Raw genomic sequence first — 27058 nt, forward strand, 5'->3', positions numbered from 1 at the left:
TAACTCCATTGGTTTTTAGGGCCAAAAGTTCAATACAGATGTAACCAGTATGCCTGAGGTTGGCAAAAAATACTGTAGTACAGGCAATGCTACAAGTGGCAATTACCAGAAAACACAAATATGAACAAATGATGGGAAATGCTAATGATTTTCTGCTCATATCACAAAACGTTGGGAATCCACAAGAATATTTTTCCCCATGTATTGAAGAAAATTGTGATTAAAAGTTTTTTTTCCCCCAATTTTCAGAATCAAAAGCATTTAGAAGGTTTATAAGGCTACCATGGGTCTTCTAGATCTCCAGCACCCTACAGGAAGAGAAAAGGAAGAATGTTATTATTATTTACCTACACCACTTCCAGGTTGGACTGAATTTCAAGAGAAAACAAAATTAGATGAACAAATTACCTTCCTTTCTTTGTTTGAAAAGGTACTTTTACAGAGAGGTGTGGGTATGGCATATTGTGTGTATACACACATGGATCTATCTAATATAGATAGACAACTGGTTGGGCTTTTTCTCCCCTTTCCACCAAATAGCCTTCCTCTTTCTCAAACCACTTAAAAATACGCTGGCATTGGAAAGACAGATCAAAACATCAGCTACAGGAGAAGATTCCAAAGTTTCAACTTATGGTATCTTAAGCAACTTTAGATACACGGTAAATATAAAACAGGACAAAGAAAAGTTAATGTTCTACATTCACAAAATAATCGCTTTAAGAAGGACTTTCCCATGCGACTAAGTGTCATTTGTATTAAGAAAAAAATCATTTTAACAAAAACTCAACTCTTATCTGCGACTATGTGAAATCTCCCAATTTTTGCATTTGTCAATATCTGATGAATACTTATAGCAAAGCTGACAGTCTTGCAATATCAAAAGCTCATCATGACAATCTTCTGACGTGCCTTTGTGTGTCTATACTGTCCAAAGACTAACATCTTGCAGCACAAAAAGGGGATGAGAAACTGAATACATTTGAGTAAGGAAGACTTCTCACATTTTTTTCCTTTTGGTTAATAAAAAACGCACCAAAAGCCAAAAGGTTTCTAAATTTTATATAAATGCAACAAAATTCTAATGAGTATTTTTTTCCAATATACCAAACTTGGTTGTTTTTAAAAAATGAATTTAAAAATAAGTACAACATGCATAGGTTATTCCACATCACATGCTTTATTTGGACTTCAACACTTATAATTTCATTCTAAACACTTGGTTGACATACATTTTGATGTATGTAGTTAGGCTATACAGAATATACACACCAAAGCTGTATGAATAATACATAAATTTTTCAAAGGTTATGTTTCATAAAGAATACAGAGAAAGGAAAAATAACCACACATCCAGTATCTCAGATCTGCTAAAAATAAAACTACAGATGTAAAATATAAACAAGTCAAAGAACACACAAATTATCATCCTTGAAAAAAGAAATTACAGCCCAGCATCTGCCATTCTTTGAAGAACTAAAATTACTAAAGAAAACACAAATTTATTACAAAGCTAACTATGAGTGTACTAAAATGTAATATAAAGCAGCATAATTCTACATTAACAAGTCTTTTCCACAATATAAGGTCATCTTGCTAATTGGCAATCTCTAATCCTACTATCTAGGATGAATTTAACTACTCACTTTAATAACCGGTAGCCTCATTTCTGGCATACAATATGAAGTGAGATATAATTTTATCAAATTCAAAGTACTATAAATAGCCAATTTCAAACTATGTGATAAAGATGTATGCAAAGGCCTTCTTAAAAAACAAGGCTATATGAAGATAATAAAACTAGTTTACCGAGATTCAAATAACAAAATGGTTATATAAATGCATACATTATACTTCCTAAGTAAAAACCATCAAATCAAAGATCACAAAAATATTACCACAAAGTCAAGTCATATTTTTCCACCACCCATCTTTGTCCCTGCATCTTCAGTACAGCTGTCTAATTCAGCAAGATCATTTTTTGATTCAGTATGGCTTTCCTGCATTGTCACTGGGTTTCCAGCATCACTGTTCGAAGAAGTAGCTGTAGCAGCTGGGTCAGCAGGGCTTTCTTCTCCCTCTACTTTAGCTAGCCTGTAACTAGTCAGCATCTCCTCCAGAAGTTGTCGGTAGTTTCCCCTATGATTAATTCTCATTTGCCTGAGAGCTTCCACCAATTTTCCCTGTGATCCACCTTCCTCTGCTTCATCGGAGGCCTTTTTTTAAGATTCAAGACCCCAGTGTCAGTAGACAAACTAGGATATCACATGTATTTCATAACATATCACAACAAAACACTCATTTCTCTACCGTTAGGTAATATAGTCTAAGCACGAGAACATTTCATTAAAGTCTTATTTGTGTCAATTAATAAAAAAATTCCAATTGAATTATTCCAAGTTATTTTTAGCAAATTATCACGAGCTAGCTTATGTCTTGTTTCACATTGATATAGGAAGTTTAATCTGAAATTAACTCAGCTATTAAAATTCGACAGCAACACAAGCATCTCCTAAAACTGACTTACTGAAAAGAAAAAAAAAAAAAAAAAAAAAAAACCCACAATAATTGGCTATAGTTTTTTAGTATAAAAGGAAATTAGTATTTAAAGCAATAGGAAAGGACAGAAAAGCAGGCCATTAGAACATTAGTTTCTTCTTCATTTCCACTAAATGACAGGAAGGAGAGGAGATATGTATGTAAAATTATATAAACTTAAACTAGATTTGGGGGCATTTATAAAGCTTCTGTGGATAAAAACTTTATTTACTTTTTATCTTTAAATATTTTAATATAAACATCTCTAGATAAAAACAAATTATCTTAAACATTATAGTAAGATTTGTGAGTAGTAAACTGCTCAACTCTTTTATATTTTACTGAATTTTGTAAAACCTACAGGTTTCTGCAATAGCAGCTACTTAATTTTGCTAACAGAACAAACTCTAATTTCCAGGCTGATCATACTGACACACTAGAGACTAAAAGCAAGTCAACCTTACATTATATGCCTCCTGACTTTCATGATGTGTTAAGGAAGTGCAAAACTCTATCCTGTGTTCTCACCAAAAATGTTTGATATAAGCCTAATAAAGCTCATTCCCAATTTACATGAAAACAGGGAAGAGAGAATCTTGCGAAAGGACACAAAAAACCAAAAATATGATCCAGAATGTGGGAGCCTATGGAAAGCTGGCTCAGACTCTTCATATTTAGTGTCAAGGGGGAAAAAAAATGGGGGGCTTAGTTGGAGACTTGTTTAGGACGTCTGATTGGTTAAAAACTGGACTAGACTATGGCTTCTTAAAAAAACAACAGTTATAACAGTCCTTCGAAGGACAACTGGGAAAATTTGGACTTGATTATAGATAATATTAAATTTATTACCAATTTTCTTAAGTATAATAATACTATTATGGTTAGAAAAATGTCATCGTTCTTAAGAGCTGCATGCCAAAATATTTAGAGGTAAAATATTTTATCTGCAATTCGCTGTCAAAGGTCCAGTAAAAAAAAAAGTCATGTATACACACAGATATAAAAAGAGATAAAGCAAAAATTGGTAAAACATTAAAAACTACTGAACCTAAGTAAAAGGTATACATGTGCTCACTATGATCATTTCAATTTTTCAATATGTTTGGAAGTTTTCATCATAAAATGTTGGGAAAATAAAATACACAAAGGTCACTGATGTAGCTGATGTGACACAAACTCCTTTAACCATCTTTGGAGCCTTACTCTATAATTCTACAAGAAAGATAATACAACTATAAACAAATAATAAATGGCAATGTTTATTAGAAAATGAAAGCACTTGAATTTTTTTTTAAATGCCTTTATGGCAAAAAGCAAGAGATGATACTACATACAGCATATGTTTTATGCTGTCTGTGTGTCTGTTCATGTTAGAATATTATATGTAAAATATCTGGGAGGGAAGTAAATTCAGCAATATAAGACTGATAATAATGGATAGTCAAGTTTCAGATGCTTTATTTTCCTTAAATTCTCCAATTTTCTACATCAAGCATATTCACTGTCAAAATAACTCTTTTTTTTTTTTTTTGCGCCTTTTTGCCTTTTCTAGGGCCACTTCCTGCGGCATATGGAGGTTCCCAGGCTAGGGGTCTAATTGGAGCTGTAGCTGCCGCCCTACGCCACAGCCACAGCAATGCGGGATCCAAGCCGAGTCTGCAACCTACACCACAGCTCATGGCAATCCGGGATCCTCAACCCACTGAGTGAGGCCAGGGATGGAACCTGCAACCCCATGGTTCCTAGTCGGATTCGTTAACCACTGCGCCACCATGACGGGAACTCCCCAAAATAACTTGATTTTTTTCCCTCTTGCCTTTCCCTTTCTACTAAATAAATGTATTTCCCTAAATAAAGTTTCTCATTTGAATCTATTCAGGAAAGGATAAGACAGAACAATGAGATAAGTGCTTGCTAACCAAGTTTTCCAAAAGGAAATTTTCTACTTGATGGTATACCATAAAGAACTTTTAATAGAGCTCATAAGACTACTCTCTACCCTCCAAATAAAAAACCTTCAAACCATGAGCTTCCTTTTTATTTAAAACAAAAACAAAAACAAAACCTAGGACACTGAAACAAAACCTGCTTCAAGTGGGTAGTGACTTACACATAGAGAACTCAACACTGCTTTCACATCATGTAGAGTTTTTAAACATTATGTAGATGCCGAAATTCCATTCCCTGATACTTAGATTCCGTGGGTTGTGGTGATTTTTTTTAAAGCCCAGCAGGAAATTCTAATATATGGCCAAGGTGGAGATCCACTGATAAACTGTCTACTTCTACTTATTTGAACTTATTGATAAGGTTGGATCAAAGGCTGTTAAACTGGATGTATTTCAATCAGTTTTGGTGGGTTCAAAGATAAAGCACCTCTCTTTCTCCACCCGACACATGTGTTAATACAGTTATCAGCTATGGTTCTGTGAATTGCTATAGTAGTGGTAGTTGGGGATAAAGAAGTGGTTTTTTAATATTATAATTATTATTATTGCTTTTTTGGGAGGCATCTGTGACATATGGAGGTTCCCAGGCTAAGGTCAAATCAGAGCTGCAGTTGCTTGCCTAGACCACAGCCACAGCAATGTGGGATCTGAGCCTTGTCTGAGACCTACACCATAGCTCATGGGAACACCAGAACCTTAACCCACCCAGTGAGGCCAGGGAGGGATTGAACCCACTTCCTCATGGATCATAGTTGGGTTCATTTCCGCTGAGCCACACAGGAATTCTGAAGCTGTGTTTTGTTTTTTTTTAAACACATTAAAACCAAAACAATAAATTAAATAGGATGGATTTATGAAGGCCAGTAATGACCACACAAGTCATTTTATATTACAGCAAAATACACCTTCCTATTGTGCTAGACAGACAATGGATAGGTGAAACCTCTTTCCCAGCCATTTCATTTGATTCTTCAAATAGTGTTACACAACTCTCACAAATTTTCGTTAATATCAGAAAAGGAACCTACTGTTTAACTGCACCTTCTTTATCGGAACTCATCCACAAACCCCACCATGTTTACACATCTACCACAGCAATTCCACCTTGCAACTGTTCACAAGACTCTCCAGTTAGACTGTAAACTCTTAGAAATAAAGATAATATCTATTCCTTTCTATATCTTCCCTACCACCTACAGAAAGAAAGTTAATGCTTGTGCTAAGAACTTTAGATACATAATCTCACTTAATCCTTGCACGTACCTTGTGTAATAGGTACTGCAACTCTAGTTTTTGTAAGTGAGCAAACTAAGCCTCAGAGAGATTTATTTATTTGTCAGGGTGACCATGCTACTAAGTGACAGAGCTTAGATTTGTGTTCAGGTGTAATTAACATCAATGTCCCTCTGAATGTTCTTTTGAATACATTATGATAACAGATTTTGCATACTATGTACCTCTTATAAATAGGCACTTACTAAATAAATATTGGTTAAAATTGTTGTAGAATTAGACCAGAAATTTTTTATACTGAAATCCATAATGTGTTTCCTTAATAAAGAAAAATTAAACTAATTATACGGAAAAATCATTTTAGATGGGATGGTTGAAATTATTCTGTAAAAGAAACCTTAAGGCAATTACAGAGAATTTAGGACTTTTCCCTAAGATTGTATTTTTAAGGTTTTACTGTCATCTAGACTAATGCAGTTTGAGAATCAAATTTCCTAATATAAGAACACTGCCTTATACCAAATAAGACATAGGAATATAGCTAAATCAAGCAGACAGCAAAGGGGAAAAAAACCCTAAGCACATTTAAAAAATAAAATTTAGTTCCTGTTGTGGCACAGTGGAAACAAATCTGACTAGAAAGCATGAGGTTGTGGGTTCAATCCCTGGCCTTGCTCAGTGGATTAAGGATCTGGTGTTGCTGTGAGCTGTGGTATTGGTTGAACATGTGGCTCAAATGTGGGGATCTGGCATTGTTGTGGCTGTGGTATAGTCCAACAGCTACAGCTCCAATTTGACCCCTAGCCTGGGAACCTCCATATGCTGTGGGTGTGGGCCCTAAAAAAAAAAAAAAAAAAAAATACATATATATATATATATATAAAGTAAAATAAAAAATAAATAAAAATACAGTTTAACTAGCTAATATTATTTGCAGCAATATTTTAAAGACTCAGTTGCCCTAAGTGAAATTCTTCAAATGATTAGCTAAGACAGTGAAGAAACAGCAAAAGAATGCTAGTATAAATATTTACTGTGTTTCTTTTGTCCTGCTTGTCAGGTAAAAATAATTCTTAGAAGATTCTCAAATATGACATATGACTTCATAAGATACAAATAACAATGACTAATAAAGAACCTAATAAATGTGCTATCTTGCAAGGATTTGTGTAAAATTTCATCAATTTGAAAAGAATTAAGGAGTCTTTTTTTTTTTTTTTTTTTTTTTTTTGGCTTTTTAGGGCTGCACCTGCAGCATATGGAAGTTCCCGGACTAGGGGTCTGATCGGCACTGCAGCTACTGGCCTACACCACAGCCATGTGGGATACACACACAGCAATGTGGGATCCAAGCCTCGTCTGCAACCTATACCACAGCTCACAGCAATGCTGGATCCTTAACCCACTGAGCAGAGTGGGATCCAAGCCTTGTCTGCAACCTACACCACAGCTCACAGCAATGCTGGATCCTTAACCCACTGAGCAGAGCCAGGGATCGAACCCACATCCTCATGGATACTAGTCAGGTTCGTTAACCACTGAGCCACAACAGGAACTCCCCTAAAGAGTCATTTAAATGGTCAAGATCATAACAGCTAACGAGAAACGGTATGGTCAAATGACACCTTAAAAAATAATGACCAAAGTTAGTGCATTTTCAAACAGTGAGGTAGGTCTTCTCCATAAAAATGTTTTGACAAATGAAAAAGTAAACAAGAAATAATTTATTGAAAAACTGGTATTCACAAAGTTCTAAAATTGCGATATAGAATATAATCTATTTCAAATAAAATAAAAATGGAGATTGGATATGAAACTAAATAACATGAAAAAAGGATAGGGAGATTCTTTGGGACTTTTGTCGTGTCTTTTCTTAGCAAAATCCCAAATTAAAAAGTTTTTGAATTTGGATAAATAAAAAAAAATAATAGGACATGGACTGGACTGCTTAGTCTCAACAACTTTATATAAAATATTCCTCATCAAAAACAGTATCTTAAGACTATTAAAACATGAGATTCACAAAAGAAGGGGAAATGATTTTTCTGTCATGGTAGACAAAGGTGTGGTACAGACAACTATGTAATTCTATATAACTTAGCCACATACAAAGGTGTAACGGGGTAATTTTGAGGATCATTCAAATTCTGGCTACTCGATTTAGCTTTACAACCTGGGCAGCTATTTCATGTCAACAATTCTTAGTCTTCTCTGTAAGAGAAGGGTGTTGAGAAGATTACTTATGATAACATTTAGATACAGATATGGCTTGACACAAGTAGGAGTTGTGCAAATTCAAGTTCCCCCTTTATCCTTGGAAAATCATCACTTATAATACTTCATTAGCGGTATACTAATTCAAAAGCATTTTAAGGAGTTCCCATCGTGGCGCATTGGAAAAAATCCAACTAGGAACCAGGAGGTTGAGGGTTTGATTCCTGGCCTTGTTCAGTGGGTTAAGGATCCAGCGTTGCCGTGAGCTGTGGTGTAGGTCGCAGATGAGGCTTGGATCTGATGTTGCTGTGCCTGTGGTGTAGACCAGCAGCTACAGCTCCAATTCGACCCCTGGTCTGGGAACCTCCATATGCCACGGGTGCGGCCCAAAATAAGTAAGTAAATAAAAATTAAAAAATGTTAAGTCTCCTTTAAGGGAAGAACTCTTAAAATTTTAAAAAAATTATTACTTAAGGATAGCCTTAGCAAACTACTAGAAAGAAAGAAATAGGAATACTTCTTATTTAACTAGTATTTATTGAGGTCTCATCATGTGCCAGGTATTCCTGTAGGTGCTGGGATATAGGCATAAACAATCAGATGAAGTCCCAGATCTCACAGAATCTACATTCTAGATATAAAACCAAACTAGCATTTTAGAAGAATGGGGGGCCACCTCAGAGCCCTAATAATAACAAATTATAGAAAAAAGTTTTACTTTTTCTGGTCATCTAGGCATTACTTTCGGGGAGTCACTGATGAAAATGGCACATACTCTAAATCATTAAAGAATGGGTATACACACATGCAAATATATGTCCAAAACTTTTGGGGGGGATTCACAAATCCCTTTATTAAGAATCTATGCTAGACTATTTTTCATAGACTTTGATTTTTAAAGCTGCAAAAATACCAATATGGCTTATGCGAAGAAGACTGAATATTAATACAAAGACAACATATTTCACAGAAAGTTGAACTAAAAAACATTTAGTAAAACAACTTAAGATTCTCCTAAAAGAGTGAACTTTTTGAATATGTTTTGAATGATTTAATTTCTGACTTATATCAGCTTTTCAGAATACCGCAAGATTTTTTTTTTCTTTTTAAGGCCACACCCACAGCATATGGAAGTTCCCAGGCTTGGGGTACAATCTGAGCTACAGTTGCCAGCCTACACCACAGCCCATCCACAGCAACGGGGGATCCATGCTGCGTCTGCAACCTACACACAGCTCATGGCAATGCTGGACCTCCAGCTCACTGAGGGGGTCAGTGCTTGAACCCACATCCTCACGGAGACTAGTTGGATTTGTTTCTGCTGCACCACAATGGGATTTTTACAATATAAGAAAAACGAATTAATCCCTATTTCTTTCTTTATTCTTTTTCTGTTTTGTTTTGTTTTTGCTTTTTAAGGCTGCACCCGTGGCATATGGAGGTTCACAGGCTAGAGATCGAATCAGAGCTATAGCTGCCAGCCTATACCACAGCCACAGCAAGACAGGATCTGAGCCGAGTCTGAGACCTACACCACAGTTCATGGCAACATTGGATCCCCAATCCACTGAGCAAGCCAGGGATTGAACCCGCATCCTCATGGATACTAGTCATAAATCCCTATTTTTAAAAGTACTGATTATAGGCAATTATAACAGAGAGATTCTATCTGACTTAGGGTAGACATTTTAGGCATCTAAATAATCTCTGATAAACTGACTAGCTTCATTTAAAAAAACACGAATAAAAATTATTTTTGTTATTTAAGGAAATATTTTTATTTTTATTTATTTATTTATTTATTTTGTCTTTTTGTCATTTCTTGGGCCACTTCCACGGCATATGGAAGTTCCCAGGTAGGGGTCGAATTGGAGCTGTAGCCACCGGCCTACGCCAGAGCCACAGCAACTCGGGATCCAAGCTGCGTCTGTGACCTACACCACAGCTCACGGCAACTCTGGATCCTTAACCCACTGAGCAAGGCCAGGGATCGAACCTGTAACCTCATGGTTCTTAGTTGGATTCGTTAACCACTGAGCCACAACGGGAACTCCTAAACATTTTTTCATAACACCTCCCAACTGTCTCCTCCTTTGTATTTCTACCACACTTTTGTCTTTCTCATTCTGCAAGTTAACTATCTCAGCTCCTGCCACTGTGTACCTGCTGGCAGCATCTTGCACATGGCACAGTTCTAACCAAGTTGAGAACCATTTATGGAGCACTTCTGTGCCTAACTCACTGCAGGTCAAGCTAAGAATTTACTTAAATATTTATAATTTCTTTTTTTGTTTCTTTTGTATTTTTAAATATATGTCTACTACTTGTGATTGTGGGCCAACATTTTTCTAAGGTTGTGATTGTTCTGAAAGGGTAATGTTTCTCAAAACAGGATTCTAGGCTTCAAAAGTGAGTTTTTACAATAAAGAGGAAAGTTTCTCTAATCCACACATCTGCTAATGATGAATTTAGACTTATCGTATTTCAGCGTCTCTTTAATCATGTGTTTCTAACAGATTAAACTACTACAGATACTCCCTTGAATCTATCATTCCATTCGTCTTTTTTTTGGGGTGGGGGGCACCCTGGTAGTATGGGGAAGTTCCTGGGCCAGGGACTAAACCTACGCCACAGCAGTGACAATGCTGAATCCTTAACTGCTAGGCCACAGGAACTCCAAAGTCTATCATTCTAATGTTGCAAATAGATGTTGGCTTCTCACTCTAAAATACAAAGTTCAAAAGGCATCCCCAGTCTCTTGAAAAATACTTCTGGTATCCTAAATTGTAATTTTTTATCCTAGCAGTCCTCTACGCTGGCCAAAATGATGCCCTCTCTTTCAGCTTTGTTCCTGCCTCTCCCATCCACTTGAATTCTCCTCCTCTTTTCATTTCTGCCATTCAAACCATTCTTCAAATCCAATCTTTTCTCTGAAAATCTGACTTTCCAAGCAATCACTGTTCACGTGGCAATTAATCACATTCTGTATATTGTCGTTTCTTTTTGTTCTTTAGTGAATGACGTGAAACCTTTTTATTATCTAACTTGTGTGATTTTATCTACATTGCAAGCTGTATTGAGAGCAGGGGTAGGTGCCCATGCCTTATGCTTTGCGGTCTCCTCCCACACCAATTCACTACACAGTAGACTGTCAGTGTTTGGTCTTAGAAAGCTTTTGTGTGTGTGTGTGTGTGTGTGTGTGTGTGTGTGTGAGATTGATGATACATCTCTTTATACAGCCATATAATAATCATATTTAAGGCCAGCTTTATATCCTGAGCATTTCTTCTGAGTATCATAGTCCTGTTGCCTATTTATTCTCTGCTTATATAGCTACTACATGTAAGTATTTTTCTATTTAAAATTCATCCTTGGTATATGTTAAACAGAAATTTGGGGTTATAACACCCCCCTTTTTTGGGAATAAAAGGTGTCAACTCTCTGGGAAAACCAGGAAATCCAGCAAGTATATTACGAAATAAATTTTTCCTATTACACACTTTGCATTTTCAAGCATATGAGGAAACAGGAGTACTTACATGGCTAATAATGAATCAGTAATTATTTGAGGGTTTATTTCCCCTAACCTTGGTGGTGGATGCTGTAGGGAACCTATAATCTAGCTAAGGAGGTAAACTTTTCTTTATTCTACCTCCCAATCACCACCATCTTTTTAGTTCTATCACTATCCTGTCCTTGTTATCAATATCCTATCCTCATTTGTTTGGTTTAGGCTGCTTTAAATGCATCGTATATCTTAATTTTTAAATGAACTTCCACAGATTTGGATACAACTCTTAATATTCTGAAGTACTGGCCCCAAAAGAAAGACTCAGAGTCACTGCTCTAGACCAAGGTATAAATTCTGTTACAAACAATACATAGTATCACTTTTATTCAACTAACAAAAACTAATTAACTAATATTAATTGTAAAATTTCCTTCTTTGTCAGTATAATTTTGATTGCTAAGTAAAAAGAAATTATGACATTGCTATGCAATAATGAACCGCAGAAAACAATGCAGTTGAGATGATACAGAATTTCTAGCAGTGGCTGATTTCTCCCTCAAAACCTGCCAAGAGAAGCCAGAAACTTGGAGGATGAGTCTGTTTCTTTTCAACAAGTTTCATTACTTAGCTTGGCTCCCTTTAATCTTTGAAGCACGCATGTTAAAAGTCACTCATTTTTAGATGTCCCAAAACTTGAAAACTCTATGAGAAGACACTTACTTGAGTTACTGACTGTGAAATGTAGGGCAATTTTTTTTTTTTTTTTTTTTTTGAAAAGGACACTGTTTTGTCTCCTGGTACCAGTACTGAAATAAATCCAAAACCCTACAGAGTAATAGGTGACAGCTCAGTATTTCTAAGGAAAAGTAAAGGGACAAAGAGTTTGGCTCTGATGCAGCGCAGCAGGGTACAGCAAAAACAGTTATCCCAGTGCAACACATACACCCACAGCACAACAAGAATATTATACACAAATCATGCTCAAGTGTTCAACTGGCACAGAGGGGCACTGCGAGGTCTGGTCTTTAAAACCATAACTAAGTCACTATCACTAACTTCCAGAGATGGGAGCAGCCTGCTGGAGGAGAAAGTGAGGCAGTGAAAAGCACATTCTTTGCCTCAAAATTAAGATTTAAGGGAAAAGAAGAAGGAAAGGCAGACACACAGGGAGGAAATAAGTGAAGCCCACACAGAAAGGTATCTGATGTCCATGAAGTGACAATAAACCTACCTACACAACAGAACTTCACCTCTACTCTAATACACTTCCTGAAACTTTAACTTACTCCTTGAAATGAAAAGCAGTCATAATGTGTTACAGATTTCATTGTGCGAATGCATTCGTATCTAGTATTTATATTATAAAACTATTTATATTATAAAATTATCCAAAATACTTAAGAAATAAAATAAAACTTACCCCATCACTTTCTCTATGTGGATTCAGCCTACTATAAACAGCTTCAATAACATTGCGCCTAAAAAAAATTATGCTTTAGTTTTAAGTTACATACAATTGTTAAGCTTCTGTGTATTTAACATAACACTTCATATCTTGACTACACTCAGAAATTAATTACTGCACTAAATACTGGCCAAGAATAGTTTTCTGCACTTCACTCATAATCTGATCCTGCATAATCTAACTTGTTTTAATTTAAAGAAGGACCTTCATCCTCAAAGAGTGTAACAAACAATTCCTTTTACAAAATCTCTTTTAAATGAAATTTTAGAGTTATTCTCTAATATAAGAACTATCAACTCATTTCATCTTTAGATAATTGATGTACTTCTTAAATTAAAATTATTTAATTACTAATTATAAGTGAAGTCAAAATTAGTTCTCTTTGTTCTACTTACTTGCCAGCAAGACCTCCCCCAGGAGGCAAATTTGGGATATTTTCGGCAGACAAGATGCGCATGACATGGGCAAGATCAGGCATTCCTTCCTCACCAGACTTCTCCATAATTTCTGTAGGTTTTTAAAAAGAGTTCCCAAATTAATGTGGTAACTCGGTATTCACAAAGTGAAATAAGAGGTACTATTTGTTAGTACCCTATTTTAAAATATAAAAAAGTATTACCTTATGATCACACAAGGAACAGAAAAAGATAAAAAGTTAATTGCATACACTCCTTCTAGCATTATTCATGAAAGCAAAATTGGAACAAATTAAATGTCCATAAAGGGATATAGCTACATGGAAAAACAATTCTCATCTATTTTATGTGAAAACAGAAAAGATATTACTTGTTGCAATTACAGGAAAACAAAAGCAATGTATGGGTAAAGATTATAAGGAGAAAAGGGAAAATTAAAATTTGTTTTACAAGAGTTTCTGCTGTGGCACAACGGAATCAGCAGTGTCTCTGCAGCGCCAGGACACAGGTTCTATCCCTGGCCTGGCACAGAGGGTTAAAGGATCTGGCACTGCTGCAGCTGCAGCAAAGGTTACAACTGTGGGTCAGATATGATGGGTTAAAGGATCTGGCATTGCTGCAACTGCAGCATAAGTCACAGCTGTGGCTTGGATCTGATCCCTAGCTCCGGAACTTCATATGCTGAGGGGTGGCCAAAAAAGAAAAGAAAAAAAAATTTGGTTTATAGGTTTTTGGTACTTAAATAGTTATATTCCACAATTTACAGAAAACAAAAAAAGGAAATAAATCTGAGAACTTGCTAATACTTGGGAGCAAAAGAAAACACTTACATGTTCCACTTATGTTTATAATGTGTGGAAAAGATTTTTAAAACAATTATTTGGCTAGTATCAAGATACAACCTTGAAAATCAGACAATGGCAATTTACGTCTAAGACAACAACAACAAACAACTGTCCTGGTTCTAGGCAGCCCTCAAGATTCAAAATCCAAACTGTTTACCATGCCTCCCTCGACAAGGCCTTCACTGTGACCTTGACTTTCACCACTCTCATCCAGCTCCTCCCCGCTCCTCCCTGGATCTCCAAAGGTGCTATTCAAAGTCTTCTCCACCTCTAGATTTTCACATGTACTTCCTCTCTTGGTTTGGAACACTCTTTATATCAATCCAACCAACCCCTCTGTGGTTAAGCTGTATTCATCCTCTAGGTTTCAACTTTATATGTCACTTTCTCAAAGTCTTCTGGATCCAAGCCTGGAGTAGGTGTACTGCTACATACTTGCACTGGACACAATGTCTCCCAGATCACAGACTGCACGTTTCCTGAGGGAAGGACTGATTTTTCCACCTTACACTTATATCTCTACAGCATAGGGTTTCTCAACCTCAGCACTATGGACATTACAGACAAAGTTTTACTGTGAATGCCCTGTGCACTGCAGAATGTTAAGCAACATCCTGGCCTCACTCACTAGATGCCAGTGACACCCTCTCAGTTATGAGACCACTACTGTCTCCAGACATTGCCATGTGTCTCAAGGTGGACAAAATCTCCCCCATTTGAGAACCACTGCAGTCTGCTAGTGCTTTACCAAATTCACATCCCTCCACTACTGCTACTGGAGTCCAATCCTCCACCATTATCTGCCACCTGAATTACTATATGATTCCTAATTGGTCTCCCGGCTTCCTCTCTTGTCCCCTCTTTACTATCTCTTCACACAGTAACTGAGAGATTCTTTTTAAAAAAGTCAGGTTAAGTCACTCTTGCACTCAAAATCTCTGGATGACTTCCCATCACCATTTGAATAAAGTCTCAAGTCCTCATTTGTGGTCTGCAGAGCTTTACATGATCTGCTTCTTAGCAACCTTAGTCTTACTTTTCTACCAGCTCATTCGAATTCAGCCACACACTCTAAGCACATTTGCTCCTCAGTCTTTGCTGTGCCCTTTGCTGGAATGCTCCCTCCCTGGAAAGTTCTCTCATATAGATATCTGCTCAAATGTTTTTCCTCACAGATAACTTCCTAACCAATTTTACCTGCTTACTGTTCTGTTTTTCTTCTGTTAATACACACACACACACACACACACACACACACACACACACACACACACACACGGCTCAACTAAAATATACACTCCTTTGCTTTGTTTTCTGCTACATCCTCAGGGACAGCTGAAGAAATGAATACACGTGAAAGGCATTCACCAAATAGCTAATTAACCAATTTAAATTAAAGGCTATTTCCTATTTAGCATTACACCTCCCTTGTACACTCCAACTAAAAATACATACACAGATTTGCCAATACACCAGAACGCTTTCGCCTCAAAATTTTAATGATTTAAAGCCCGAACAGGAATACAGCACTCTTGAAGGACACTACCTTATAAAAAAGAAGTACCAAGCATATTGATTTGTAGTGGCTGCTTTTCCAAGGATTTTAAAGTCTTCTTTGATTGAACGATTATCATCAAGTATCTGCAACAGGCCCCTGAGATCAATATTTTGTTAAGTTAAAAACTACAATCAGCATAATGAAGGACAGTGAGAGAAAGAATGTGTATATATGTATGACTGGATCACTTTGTTGTATAGCAGAAATTGACAGAACAATGTAAATCAACTATAAAACCTCAAAAACAAAAAACAAAAAAAAACACCCTCTATAATCAAGGACATTAAAGAGGATTCAAAGAAATAGAAAGAGGAGTTCCCGTCGTGGCGCAGTGGTTAACGAATCCGACTAGGAACCATGAGGTTGCGGGTTCGGTCCCTGCCCTTGCTCAGTGGGTTAACGATCTGGAGTTGCCGTGAGCTGTGGTGTAGGTTGCAGACACGGCTCGGATCCCGCCTTGCTGTGGCTCCGGCGTAGGCTGGCAGCTACAGCTCCTATTCGACCCCTAGCCTGGGAACCTCCATATGCCGCAGGAGCGGCCCAAAGAAATAGCAAAAAGACAAAAAAAAAAAAAAAAAAAAAAAAAAGAAAAAAGAAATAGAAAGATATTCCATGCTCTTAAGCTGGAAGAACTGATATTGTTAAAAGGGCCATACTACCCAAAGCAATCTACAGATTCAATGAAATCCCTATCAAATTACCCATGACATTTTCCACAGAACTAGAACAAACAATCCAAAAATTTATATAGATCCATAAAAGACCCAGAATTGCCACAGCAATCCTGACCCGCAAAAACCAAGCAGGAGGTATAACTCTCCCAATTCAGACATTACAAAGCTACAGTAATCAAGACAGTATGGTACTGGTACAAAAACAGACATACAGAACAATGGTACAGAATAGAGAACCCAGAAATAAATCCAGACACCTACGGCCAATTAATCTTCACTAAGGAGGCAAGAATATAAAATGGGGAAGATGGTGGAATAGAAGGACTGGAGCTCAATTTCTCTCCTAAAAATAACAAAATTTACAACCAAATGCTGAGCAATCTTCAACCAAATAGACCAGAAACTTTCAAAAAGATATCTCACTCCAGAAGAAAAAGAGGAGGCCACATCAAGAGGTAGGAGGGGCAATTACACGATGTAAGCAACCCCATACCTCCTGGGTGGGAAGCCCCACAGACTGGAAAGTAACTGGTTCACAGAGACTCACCCATAGGAGTGAGAGTTCTGAGCCCCACATCAAACTCTCACGTGTGGGGATCTGGCACTGGGAGAAAGAGCCCCTAGAGCATCTGGCATTGAAGGCCAGTGGGGCTTGTGTGCAGGAGCTCCATGGGACTGGGGGAAACGGAGACTCCATTCTTAAAAGGCACACACGGACTTTCACGTGCACTGGGTTCCAGGGCAAAGCAAAGTCTCCATAGGAATCTGTGTCAGACCTGACTGCAGTTCTTGGAGGACCTCCTAGGAAAACAGGTGAACATGGCTTGTGGGGAAGGACATTGGAAGCAAAGCTCTTGGGAATAGTCATCAGCATGCCTTTCTCTGGAGATAGCCATTTGGGGAAAATCTGGCCCCACCCATCAGCGCTGAGAAGCCCCAGGCCAAACAACAATCCAGGCAGGATCACAGTCCTGCCCATCAGTAAACAGGCTGCCTAAAGACCCCCCAGGCACACAGCCTCCTCTAATCTCAACCAGAGACAAAGCCCCACCCACCAGAGAGCTAGGAATCAATTCCACCTACCAGTGGGCAGGCATCAGTCCCTCCCATCAGAAAGCCTACAGCAAGTTCCTATACCAACTTCAGCCACAAGGGGGGCAGACACCAGAAGTAAGAGAGGCTACAACTCTATTATCTCTAAAAAGGACACCACACCAAAAAAACCTATAAAAATGAAAAGACAGAGAACTATAACTCAGATGAGGGAGAAAGAAAAACCCCAGAAAAACAGCTAAGTGATCAGGAGATTCTCAGCCTCAAGGAAAAAGACTTTAGACTATTGATGCTAAAGATGATGCAACACATTGGAAATAAACTGGAGGCAAAGATGGATAACTTACAGGAAACACTGAGGAAAGAGATACAAGATATAAAACTGAAACAAGAAGAGATGCAAAATACCATAACTGAAATAAAAAATTCACTAGAAGCAGCTAACAGAAGAATACAGGAGGCAGAAGAACGAATAAGCGAGGTGGAGGACAGATTGGTCGAAATCATGGATGTGGAACAGAAAAGAGAAAAAAGATTGAAAACAAATGAAGAGCATCTCAGAGAACTCTAGGACAATGTTAAATGCACCAACATCTGCATCACAGCAGGGCCAGAAGAAGAAGAGAGAGAGAAAGGCACGGAAAAAATATTTGAAGAGATAATAGCCGAAAACTTCCCTAACATGGACTCAAATCAATAAAATTAGGAATGAAAAAGGAGAAGTAACAACAGACATCACAGAAATACAAAGGGTCATAAGAGACTACTATATGCAACTATACACCAATTAAATGGAAAACCTAGAAGAAACAGACAAATTCTTAGAAAAGTACACTCTTCCAAGCCTAAACCAAGATGAAATAGAAAAGATGCATGGACCCATCACAAGCACTGAAATTGAAACTGTGATTAAAAAATTTCCATCAAACAAAAGTCTAGAACCAGATGGCTGCACAGGCGAATTCCATCAAACATTTAGAGAAGAGCTAACCCTATCCTTCTGAAACTATCCCAGAAAACTGCAGAGGAAGGGATACTCCCAAACTCATTCTATGAGGCCACCATCACCCTGATACCAAAACCAGACAAAGATACCACAAAAAAAGAAAATTACAGGCCAATTTCACTGATGAACATAGTTGCAAAAATCCTCAACAAACTACTAGCAGACCAAATCCAACAACACATTAAAAGAATTCCACATCATGACCAAGTGGGATTTATTCCAGGGATGCAAGGATTCTTCCGTACCTGCAAATCAATCAGTGTGATATACCACATCAACACACTGAAGAATAAAAACCATATGATCCTCTCAAGAGACACAGAAAAAGCCTTGGACAAAATCCAACATTCATTTCTGATAAAAAAAAAAAAACCCTTCAGAAAGTGGGCATAGAGGAAACCTACCTCAACATAATAAAGGCCACATATGACAAACTCAGAGCTAACCTCATTCTCAACGGTGAAAAGCTGAAAGAATTCCCACTGAGATCAGGAACAAGACAAGGATGTCCACTCTCACCACTACTCTTCAACATAGTTTTGGAAGTCCTAGCCACAACAATCAGAGAAGTAAAAGAAAGAAAAGGAATCCAAATTGGAAAGGAAGAAGTCAAACTATTGCTATTTGCTGATGACATGATACTATACCTAGAGAATCCTAAAGACTCTACCAGAAAACTGTTAGAGCTCATCCATGAATTTGACAAAGTCACAGGATACAAAATTCATACACAGAAATCAATGGCATTTCTATATACTAACAATGAAAGATCAGAAAGAGGAATTAGGGAAGCAATCCCGTTTACCATCACATCCAAAAGACTAAAATACTTAGGAATAAACCTACCTAAAGAGACAAAAGACCTGTACTCTGAAAACTATAAGATGCTGATGAAAGAAAACAAAGATCTTTGAAAGAAATCAAAGATGACACAAACAGATGGAAAGACATACCATGCTCTTGGACTGGAAGAGTCACTATTATCAAAATGACTATACTACCCAAGGCAATCTACAGATTCAATGCAATCCCTATCAAATTACCAAAGACATTTTTCACAGAACTTGAGCAAAATATTTTAAAGTTTGTTTGGAAGCACAAAAGACCCAGAATAGCCAAAGACATCCTGAAAAAGAAAAATGGAGCTGGACAAATCAGGCTCCCGGACTTCAGACTATACTACAAAGCAACAGTCATCAAAACTGCATGGTACTGGTACAAAGACAGAAATATAGATCAGTGGAACAGGACAGAAATCCCAGAATTAAACCCACACACCTAGAGTCAACTAATCTGTGACAAAGGAGACAAGAATATACACTGGAGAAAAGACAGCTTGTTCAATAATTGGTGCTGGGAAAACTGGATGGCCACATGGAAAAGAATGAAATTAGAACACTCCCCAACATCATACACAAAAATAAACCCCAAATGCATTAAAGACCTAGATATAAGACCAGACACTATAAAACTCTTAGAGGAAAACATAGGCCAAACACTCTCTGACATAAACAACAGCAGCATCTTCTCAGATCCACCTCCTAGAGTGATGACAGTAAAAACAAAAATAAACAAATGGGACCTAATCAAACTTAAAAGTTTCTGCACAGCAAAGGAAACCCTAAACAACACAAAAAGACAACCCACAGAATGCGAGAAAATCTTTGCAAATGAATCAACTGACAAGAGATTCATCTCCAAAATTTATAAACACCTCCTACAGCTCAATACCATAAAAACAAACAACCCCATCAAAAAATGGGCAGAAGATCTAAACAGACAGTTCTCCAAAGAAGACATACAGATGGCCAGCAAACACATAAAAAGACATGCAACATAACTCATTATTTGAGAAATGCAAATCAAAACCACTATGAGGTACCACCTTACACCAGCCAGAATGGCCATCATCAAAATGTCTATAAACAATAAGTACTGGAGAGGGTGTGGGGAAAAAGGAACCCTAGTACACTATTGGTGGGATTGTTACTTGGTGCAACCACTGTGGAAAACAGTAAGGAGATGCCTCAGAAAACTAAAAATAGAACTACCATTTGATCCAGCAATCCCACTCCTGGGCATCTATCCAGGGAAAATGATGACGCGAAAAGACACATGTACTCCGATGTTCACTGCAGCACTATTTTCAACAGCCAAGACATGGAAACAACCTAAATGTCCATCAACAGAAGAGTGGACCAAGAAGATGTGATACATACACACAATGGAATATTACTCAGCCATTAAAAGGAATGAAATACCAGAATTTTTAGCAACATGGATGGACATAGAAATTATCGTGCTAAGTGAAGTCAGTCAGGCAATGAGACACCAACATCAAATGCTATGACTGACATGTGGAATCTGAAAAAAGGACAGAATGAACTTCTTTGCAGAACAGATACTGACTCACAGGCTCTGAAAGACTTAAGGTTTCCAAAGGAGATAGGTTGGGGGATGGGGGGGATGCACTGGGGGTGTGGGATGGAAATCCTATAAAATTGGATTTTGATGATCATTGTATAACTATAAATGTAATAAATTCATTGAGTAATTTAAAAAAAAGAGTATAAAATGGGGAAAAGACAGTCTCTTCAGAAAGTGGTTCTGGGGGAGTTTCTATCATGGCTCAGCATTTAACGAACCCAAGTAGTATCCATGAGGATGCACGTTCAATCCCAAGCCTCGCTCAGTGGGTTAAAGATCCAGTGTTGCTGTGAGCTGTGGTGTAGGTCACAGATGTGGCTCGATCCAGTGTTGCTGTGGCTGTAGCATAAGCCAGCAGCTGTAGTTCGGATTCGAGCCCTAGCCTGGGAACTTCCATATGCCACAGGTGCAGCCCTCAAAGGACAAAAAACAGCAAGAACAAAAAAACAGCAAGTGGTTCTGGGAAAGCTGGACAGCTGAATGGAAACTGAATGAAACTAGAACACACCTTCACACCATGCGCAAAAATAAACTCAAAATGGCTTAAAGACTTAAATATAAGACATCATAAAACTTCTAGAAGAAAACATAGGCAAAACATTCTCTGACATCAACCGTACAAATGTTTTCTTAAGTCTCCCAAAGCAATAGAAATAAAAATCAAAAACAAACCAATGGGACCTAATCAAACTTACCAGCTTTTGCACAGCAAAGGAAACCATGAAAAAAAAACCAAAAACAAAGAGAGAACCTACAGAATGGGAGAAAATAGTTTCAAACAATGCAATTGACAAGGGCTTAATCTCTAAAATATACAATTTATACAACTCAAAAATAAAAAACCCAAAAACCCAATTTGCCACGGCAGGTAGAAGGTCCCAGGGCCGGGACTGAAAAATGGGCAGAAGACCTGAATAGACTTTTCTCCAAAGAATACATACAAATGGGCAACAGGCACATGAAAAAATGCTCGACATCACTAATCATTAGAGAAATGCAAATCAAAACTCCTATGAGGTACCACCTCACACCAGTCAGAATGGCCATCATTAATAAGTCAACAAATAACAAATGTTGGAGAGGGTGTGGAGAAAAAGGCACCCTCCTTCATTGTTGGCAGGAATGTAAATTGGTATAACCACTATGGAAAACAGTACGGAGGTACCTCAGAAAACTAAACAGAACTACCATATGACCCAGCAATCCCACTCCTGGGCATATATCCAGACAAAAATTTAATTGAAAACGATACACGCACCTGTATGTTCATAATAGCACTATACACAATAGCCAAGACATGGAAATGACCTAATCTCCACTGACAAATGAATGGATTAAGAAGATGTGGTGTATATACACAATGGAATACTACTCAGCCATAAAAAGAACAGAATAATGCCACTTGCAGCAATATGGATGGAACTAGAGACTCTACTAAGTGAAAAAGTCAGAAAGAGAAAGACAAATACCACATGATATCACTTATATCTGGAATCTAATAAACAGCCCAAATGAACCTGTTTACAGACAAGAAACAAACTCATGGACTTGGAGAACTGACTTGTGATTGTTAAGGGGCAGGGGGAGCGAGTGGGATGGACCAGGAGTTTGGCGTTAGTAGATGCAAACTATTGAATCTGAGTGGATAAGCAGTGTTATACTGCTGTATAGCATGGGGAAATACACCTAGCCACTTGTGATGGAACATGATGGAGGATAACGTGAGAAAAAGAATATATATATATATATATATGTGTATATGTATATATGTATATATGTATGGTTGGGCCACTTTGTTGTACAGCATAAACTGACAGAGCCTAGTAAATCAACTATAATAAAATGTTTTTAAAATAAACTGAAACCTAGTGGGGAAAAAAAAGCTATACAGAAGAAAGTTAATATTAAATGTGAACAACCCATATTGAGCTGAACTGATCACACATTTAAGAAATTAAAATTTAGCTGTTACAGAAGTGTTAATGAAAGTTACAGTTTCTGTGAATTCACATGCCAGGCACCATACCAGGTATCTAACAAATTTATCTCCATTTCTTTATTTTTTTTTCTTTTTTTTTTTTTTTGGCTGCAGCATATAGAAGTTCCCAGGGCTGGGATCGAACCTATGCCATAGCAGTGGCCCAAGATGCTGCAGTCACAATGCTGGATCCTTAACCCACTGCACCACAAGAGAACTCTTCATTTATTTATTTAAACAACTGTATGGCTGGTGGTTTTAGTTCACAATAAAGAAACTGGAACCTTAAGAGGTTTGGCAAGTTGGTTGAAATCACATAACAGATTGACTAGATTGTAGAGTTCTTCCCCAAATGAAAATTATCTAGTTTCTTTTTTGTGAATGAAGAAACAATAGGAAAATTCTTATTGCCCTCTGATAAATTTGAGCCAGCAGTCCTCTACCCAGATACACTAGAGCTTATCAGAAAATGTTAGTAAAAACTCCTATAAACAGCGCCTCTTAATTATGATATTATCAACAGGAATGAGTGCCTCTGATAAAGTCTTCAAAGTGTTCTCACATGTTTCTTATTTTTCTAATATCCTGAAAACAGAACGCACTGACAATTCAGAGCTGAAGAAATTGCAGACCAACAAAAACAAAACCTTTATGCACTTTGTTTAGGGTGTATAATAGATAAGATTTAAAACTAGCAAAACTAAATCTGGCCCCCTCTGCGAATCCACAAAAGAATGTAGTTTTCCTTTGGAAATTACAAATCTTCATATTTCAAAATTCTTACCAATTACTATAGCTACCATACAACTAAAACATGACTCATAATGGGCCAAATTCAACAAGCTGAATACACCATCCATTAATTAAATAATTATATCATCCAAATTAACTATTAAAAATGATAATAATCAAGCAATAAAAGCATTAGGAAAACATAGGTCAATATGTAACCCTGAACTGAGGAAAGAACTTTGTAAGAATGACATCAAGGCAAAATAAATAAAAAGACCAACATAACGAAAATTCATAAAAAGTAATTTTATTACCTAAAAAATAAGACATATAAAATTAAAATGAAGTATTAGGTTGGGGATCCTGTCACAGTCTCTAACATATATACTCTACTAGGGTACCCATTAAAAGAATTTTTAAAAGAATGTATAATAAGCAAATGCAGGAATGAAATGCAATAGAAAATACTGACTAATCAAAAGAAAAATAGATGGAACATATGTACATGACTAGGACGATAGATTTAAACCTAAACGAATTAGCAATTATGTCGAAACTAAAGAGACTAGCTTCTCCTCTCCCTCATTCCTGAATAATAATGGATCTTTAGCTCAAAAACGTTAGGAAAATGTTAAAGAACTATTTGATAAACAAGGAATAACATTTTTATTTTCCTTCTTAAAATAAATTAGAAAGCGTCTTTCTTACCTTCCACCCGTGATTCCAAGTACTTATCCAATTCTGAGTCTTTTCTCATTGCTTCATCTGAGACCTTGGGGGCATTTGAAAAGCAAACTAGTACAATACTCATGTTATCTCGACTTCCCTGTATATTAGAAAAAGAAAAAGAAATTGTATTTCTGTAGTCTACTAACTTTCCATTATTTATTTCAAAACAGTTAATTACATTAAGCAATTATTTATTTAATCATCCAGAATGTACACCTTCAACACATGCATTTTCATTCCAAAGAACTATCTGAAGCACACCCTAAAGAAACAAGGATGGGTAGATCTGTTATTACTTTATATGACTTTTGATTCTGTGTACCTCTTCTTATTCACCACCGTTCTACAACCTGAGAAATGAAGATATATTTATGCATATTAAAATTTCTAAACTGTTTCCCACTCAGGATCGCATATTCACAAAGTGACTTAAGCCCAAAATGCACCCTCCCAAAGAAATACGCCATTTTTTCCTAGCTAATCAAACTTCATCAGAGCAATGCCACTGAAATTCTAATGAACTGACACTGCTGAAAACTACTGATCATTACGATACAAAGACATTAAACTGAACAACAGAGAAGTTAAACTGAAAACTGTTCTGAAGGTACAGCATCAAACAATGGAATGAAACTGGTCGACTGAGATACACTACTGTCAGATTAATAACTTTTAAAGAAATGACATCAGACTGTTTATATAGAATGACAAATAGTGTCAGGATTTGTACAAGCAGCTAAAACTGCTAATTTATGGACAAATTTTATTGCTGCCTTTCTAAACACACCATCACAAAAGACCTATATTACTAAGGAAACAAAGAATACATACTACTCTATTACTGTGAGACTCTAAGCAATAAATTTAAAACACTGTCTCATTACTTTTACTACGGGTGTATTACTTTAACTGAGTCTCTAGGAACAGAATGGAACTGTTCATGCAATAGTGATTTCTCTTAACTCCTTTTATCCCCACCTCCCATTCACCACTCTAAAAACTTAAGTCAATGGAAGTGGTATTTGCCAACCCAAGTGAAAACAGCCAAGGCCACACCTGTACTACTCTTTTTAGCCATTCTGGCCAGAATCTAGGCAGGCGCTGTTTCGTGAAGGCTTGCCACCTTTTTGGGACCCACAGGACACAGCCAAAGATAGGCAGTCCTTGAAGAACTTCTGCCACCACATCCTAACACTCAATGGAGCAAAGTCTGAAGGCAGTAAAAGTTGGGTCTTAAGAAGGTTACAAAAGGAGAAACTCTCTCCAGAGATTCTTATGCTTTAGTAGAAAGAATCATTATGAGTATATAATGAGATTCTCAAAAAAATCAGAATTTACAAATTGGCCCAAGTGAATTCTACTCCTTAATGATACCCACCAAAACTTTCATAATGACTTAATAATCTATATATTCATATGCGTGTGTGTGTGTGTATCAATGAACACACGCACATACCTTCCACATATATACCCTATGGTTCAATCAGGATTTACTCTATAAATTCAGGTTAGGCAAAAACTTTATACCACAGATATTCAAGAATAATCAAGCACCACTTGAATACCAATAGTTTTTTAGAGCAATTTTATGAATAAACAAAATTAACATTTTATACTTTTAGAAATCTAGTTTCCACTAACCATTCTGTAGTTTGATAACAAATAGAATCTTTGGCCACAAATATGGAATGGTTAAACAAATGCCTTAGATTTTTATAAAACACAGAATGTTATAAATCATACACCCCAATGTTTGGAAAATTAACTAAAAGATAGTTTCAAGAAGTTTAAGTACCCAAAGGTATTTAAAGGAAATAATTTACATTGACACTTCAGCATGTGTGACTTCAAAGATAGTGTTTCTACTTCTACATAAAGATGATTTTCCCCTTAAACACAAGGTATGAGTGTATTTCAATAGTTTTTATATAGGAATTGAAAAAAATGCTTCCCTTTATGCCTCTTCAGTTTTCTAGAGAGATATTACCCCTGCATAATCAGTATAAATTTTTTGGTAAGTCTAGAAATGAAATGTGATTTAAAAAAATCAGCTTGGAGTTCCCACTGTGGCACAGCAGTAATGAACCTGACTAGTAACCATGAAGATGCAGGTTCAATCCCTGACCTCGCCTCAGTGGCTTAGGGATCCAGTGTTGCCATGAGCTGTGGTGTGGGTTGCAGACGAGGCTCAGACCCTGCATTGCTATGTCTGTGGCTTAGGCCGGCAGCTGTAGCTCTGATTCGACCCCAACTTCCATGTGCTGTGGGTGTGGCCCTAAAAAAAAAGGGGGGGGGGCAAAAAAATCAGCTTGAATTACAGTGATTGGCCAGATGTTTAAAATTATTTTGAAACCTTTTTTTCTTTTTTAATGTTGACAATACCACAGCAATGGTACTCTAAGAAATCAGAGCTTTAATAGGCAGTTATAAGTCAAAGTAGCCAATGCCCCTGCCATAAGTAAGGGTATCCAAGATTAATCAAAAATAATTTGATGCGGTTAGTTTTAACGTTGAATGCTGCAAGGTTACAAAGAAGTGTCCTGGACCAAGTTTTACAGAATATGAAATAGAATGTCCATCACTACCCAAAGTAAATGAGAATCTGATACATGAATCATAAGTATTCTTCATTTTTTAAACCTGACACTCATTGTAGTTATCTCCTTTACATATAGTTCAAAAAACAGCCAAGCTTAAGGCAAAGACCAAATTCTCACCTAACTGTGAAAA

General features: G+C 37.0%; 1 protein-coding gene across 1 annotated transcript in view; it reads right to left on the reverse strand.

Moving 5' to 3' along the window:
• PPM1B (protein phosphatase, Mg2+/Mn2+ dependent 1B) overlaps window positions 1158–27058 on the reverse strand; it is a 79619-nt gene continuing 53718 nt past the window's right edge. The window contains 4 exon segments of the mRNA XM_003125179.4: window positions 1158–2216; window positions 12866–12923; window positions 13306–13417; window positions 24308–24425. Of these exon segments, the coding sequence (XP_003125227.2) occupies window positions 1911–2216; window positions 12866–12923; window positions 13306–13417; window positions 24308–24425 (594 nt within the window). The 3' untranslated portion in view covers window positions 1158–1910.

Source organism: Sus scrofa, chromosome 3, assembly GCF_000003025.6.
Source record: "Sus scrofa isolate TJ Tabasco breed Duroc chromosome 3, Sscrofa11.1, whole genome shotgun sequence".
Taxonomy (NCBI): domain Eukaryota; kingdom Metazoa; phylum Chordata; class Mammalia; order Artiodactyla; family Suidae; genus Sus; species Sus scrofa.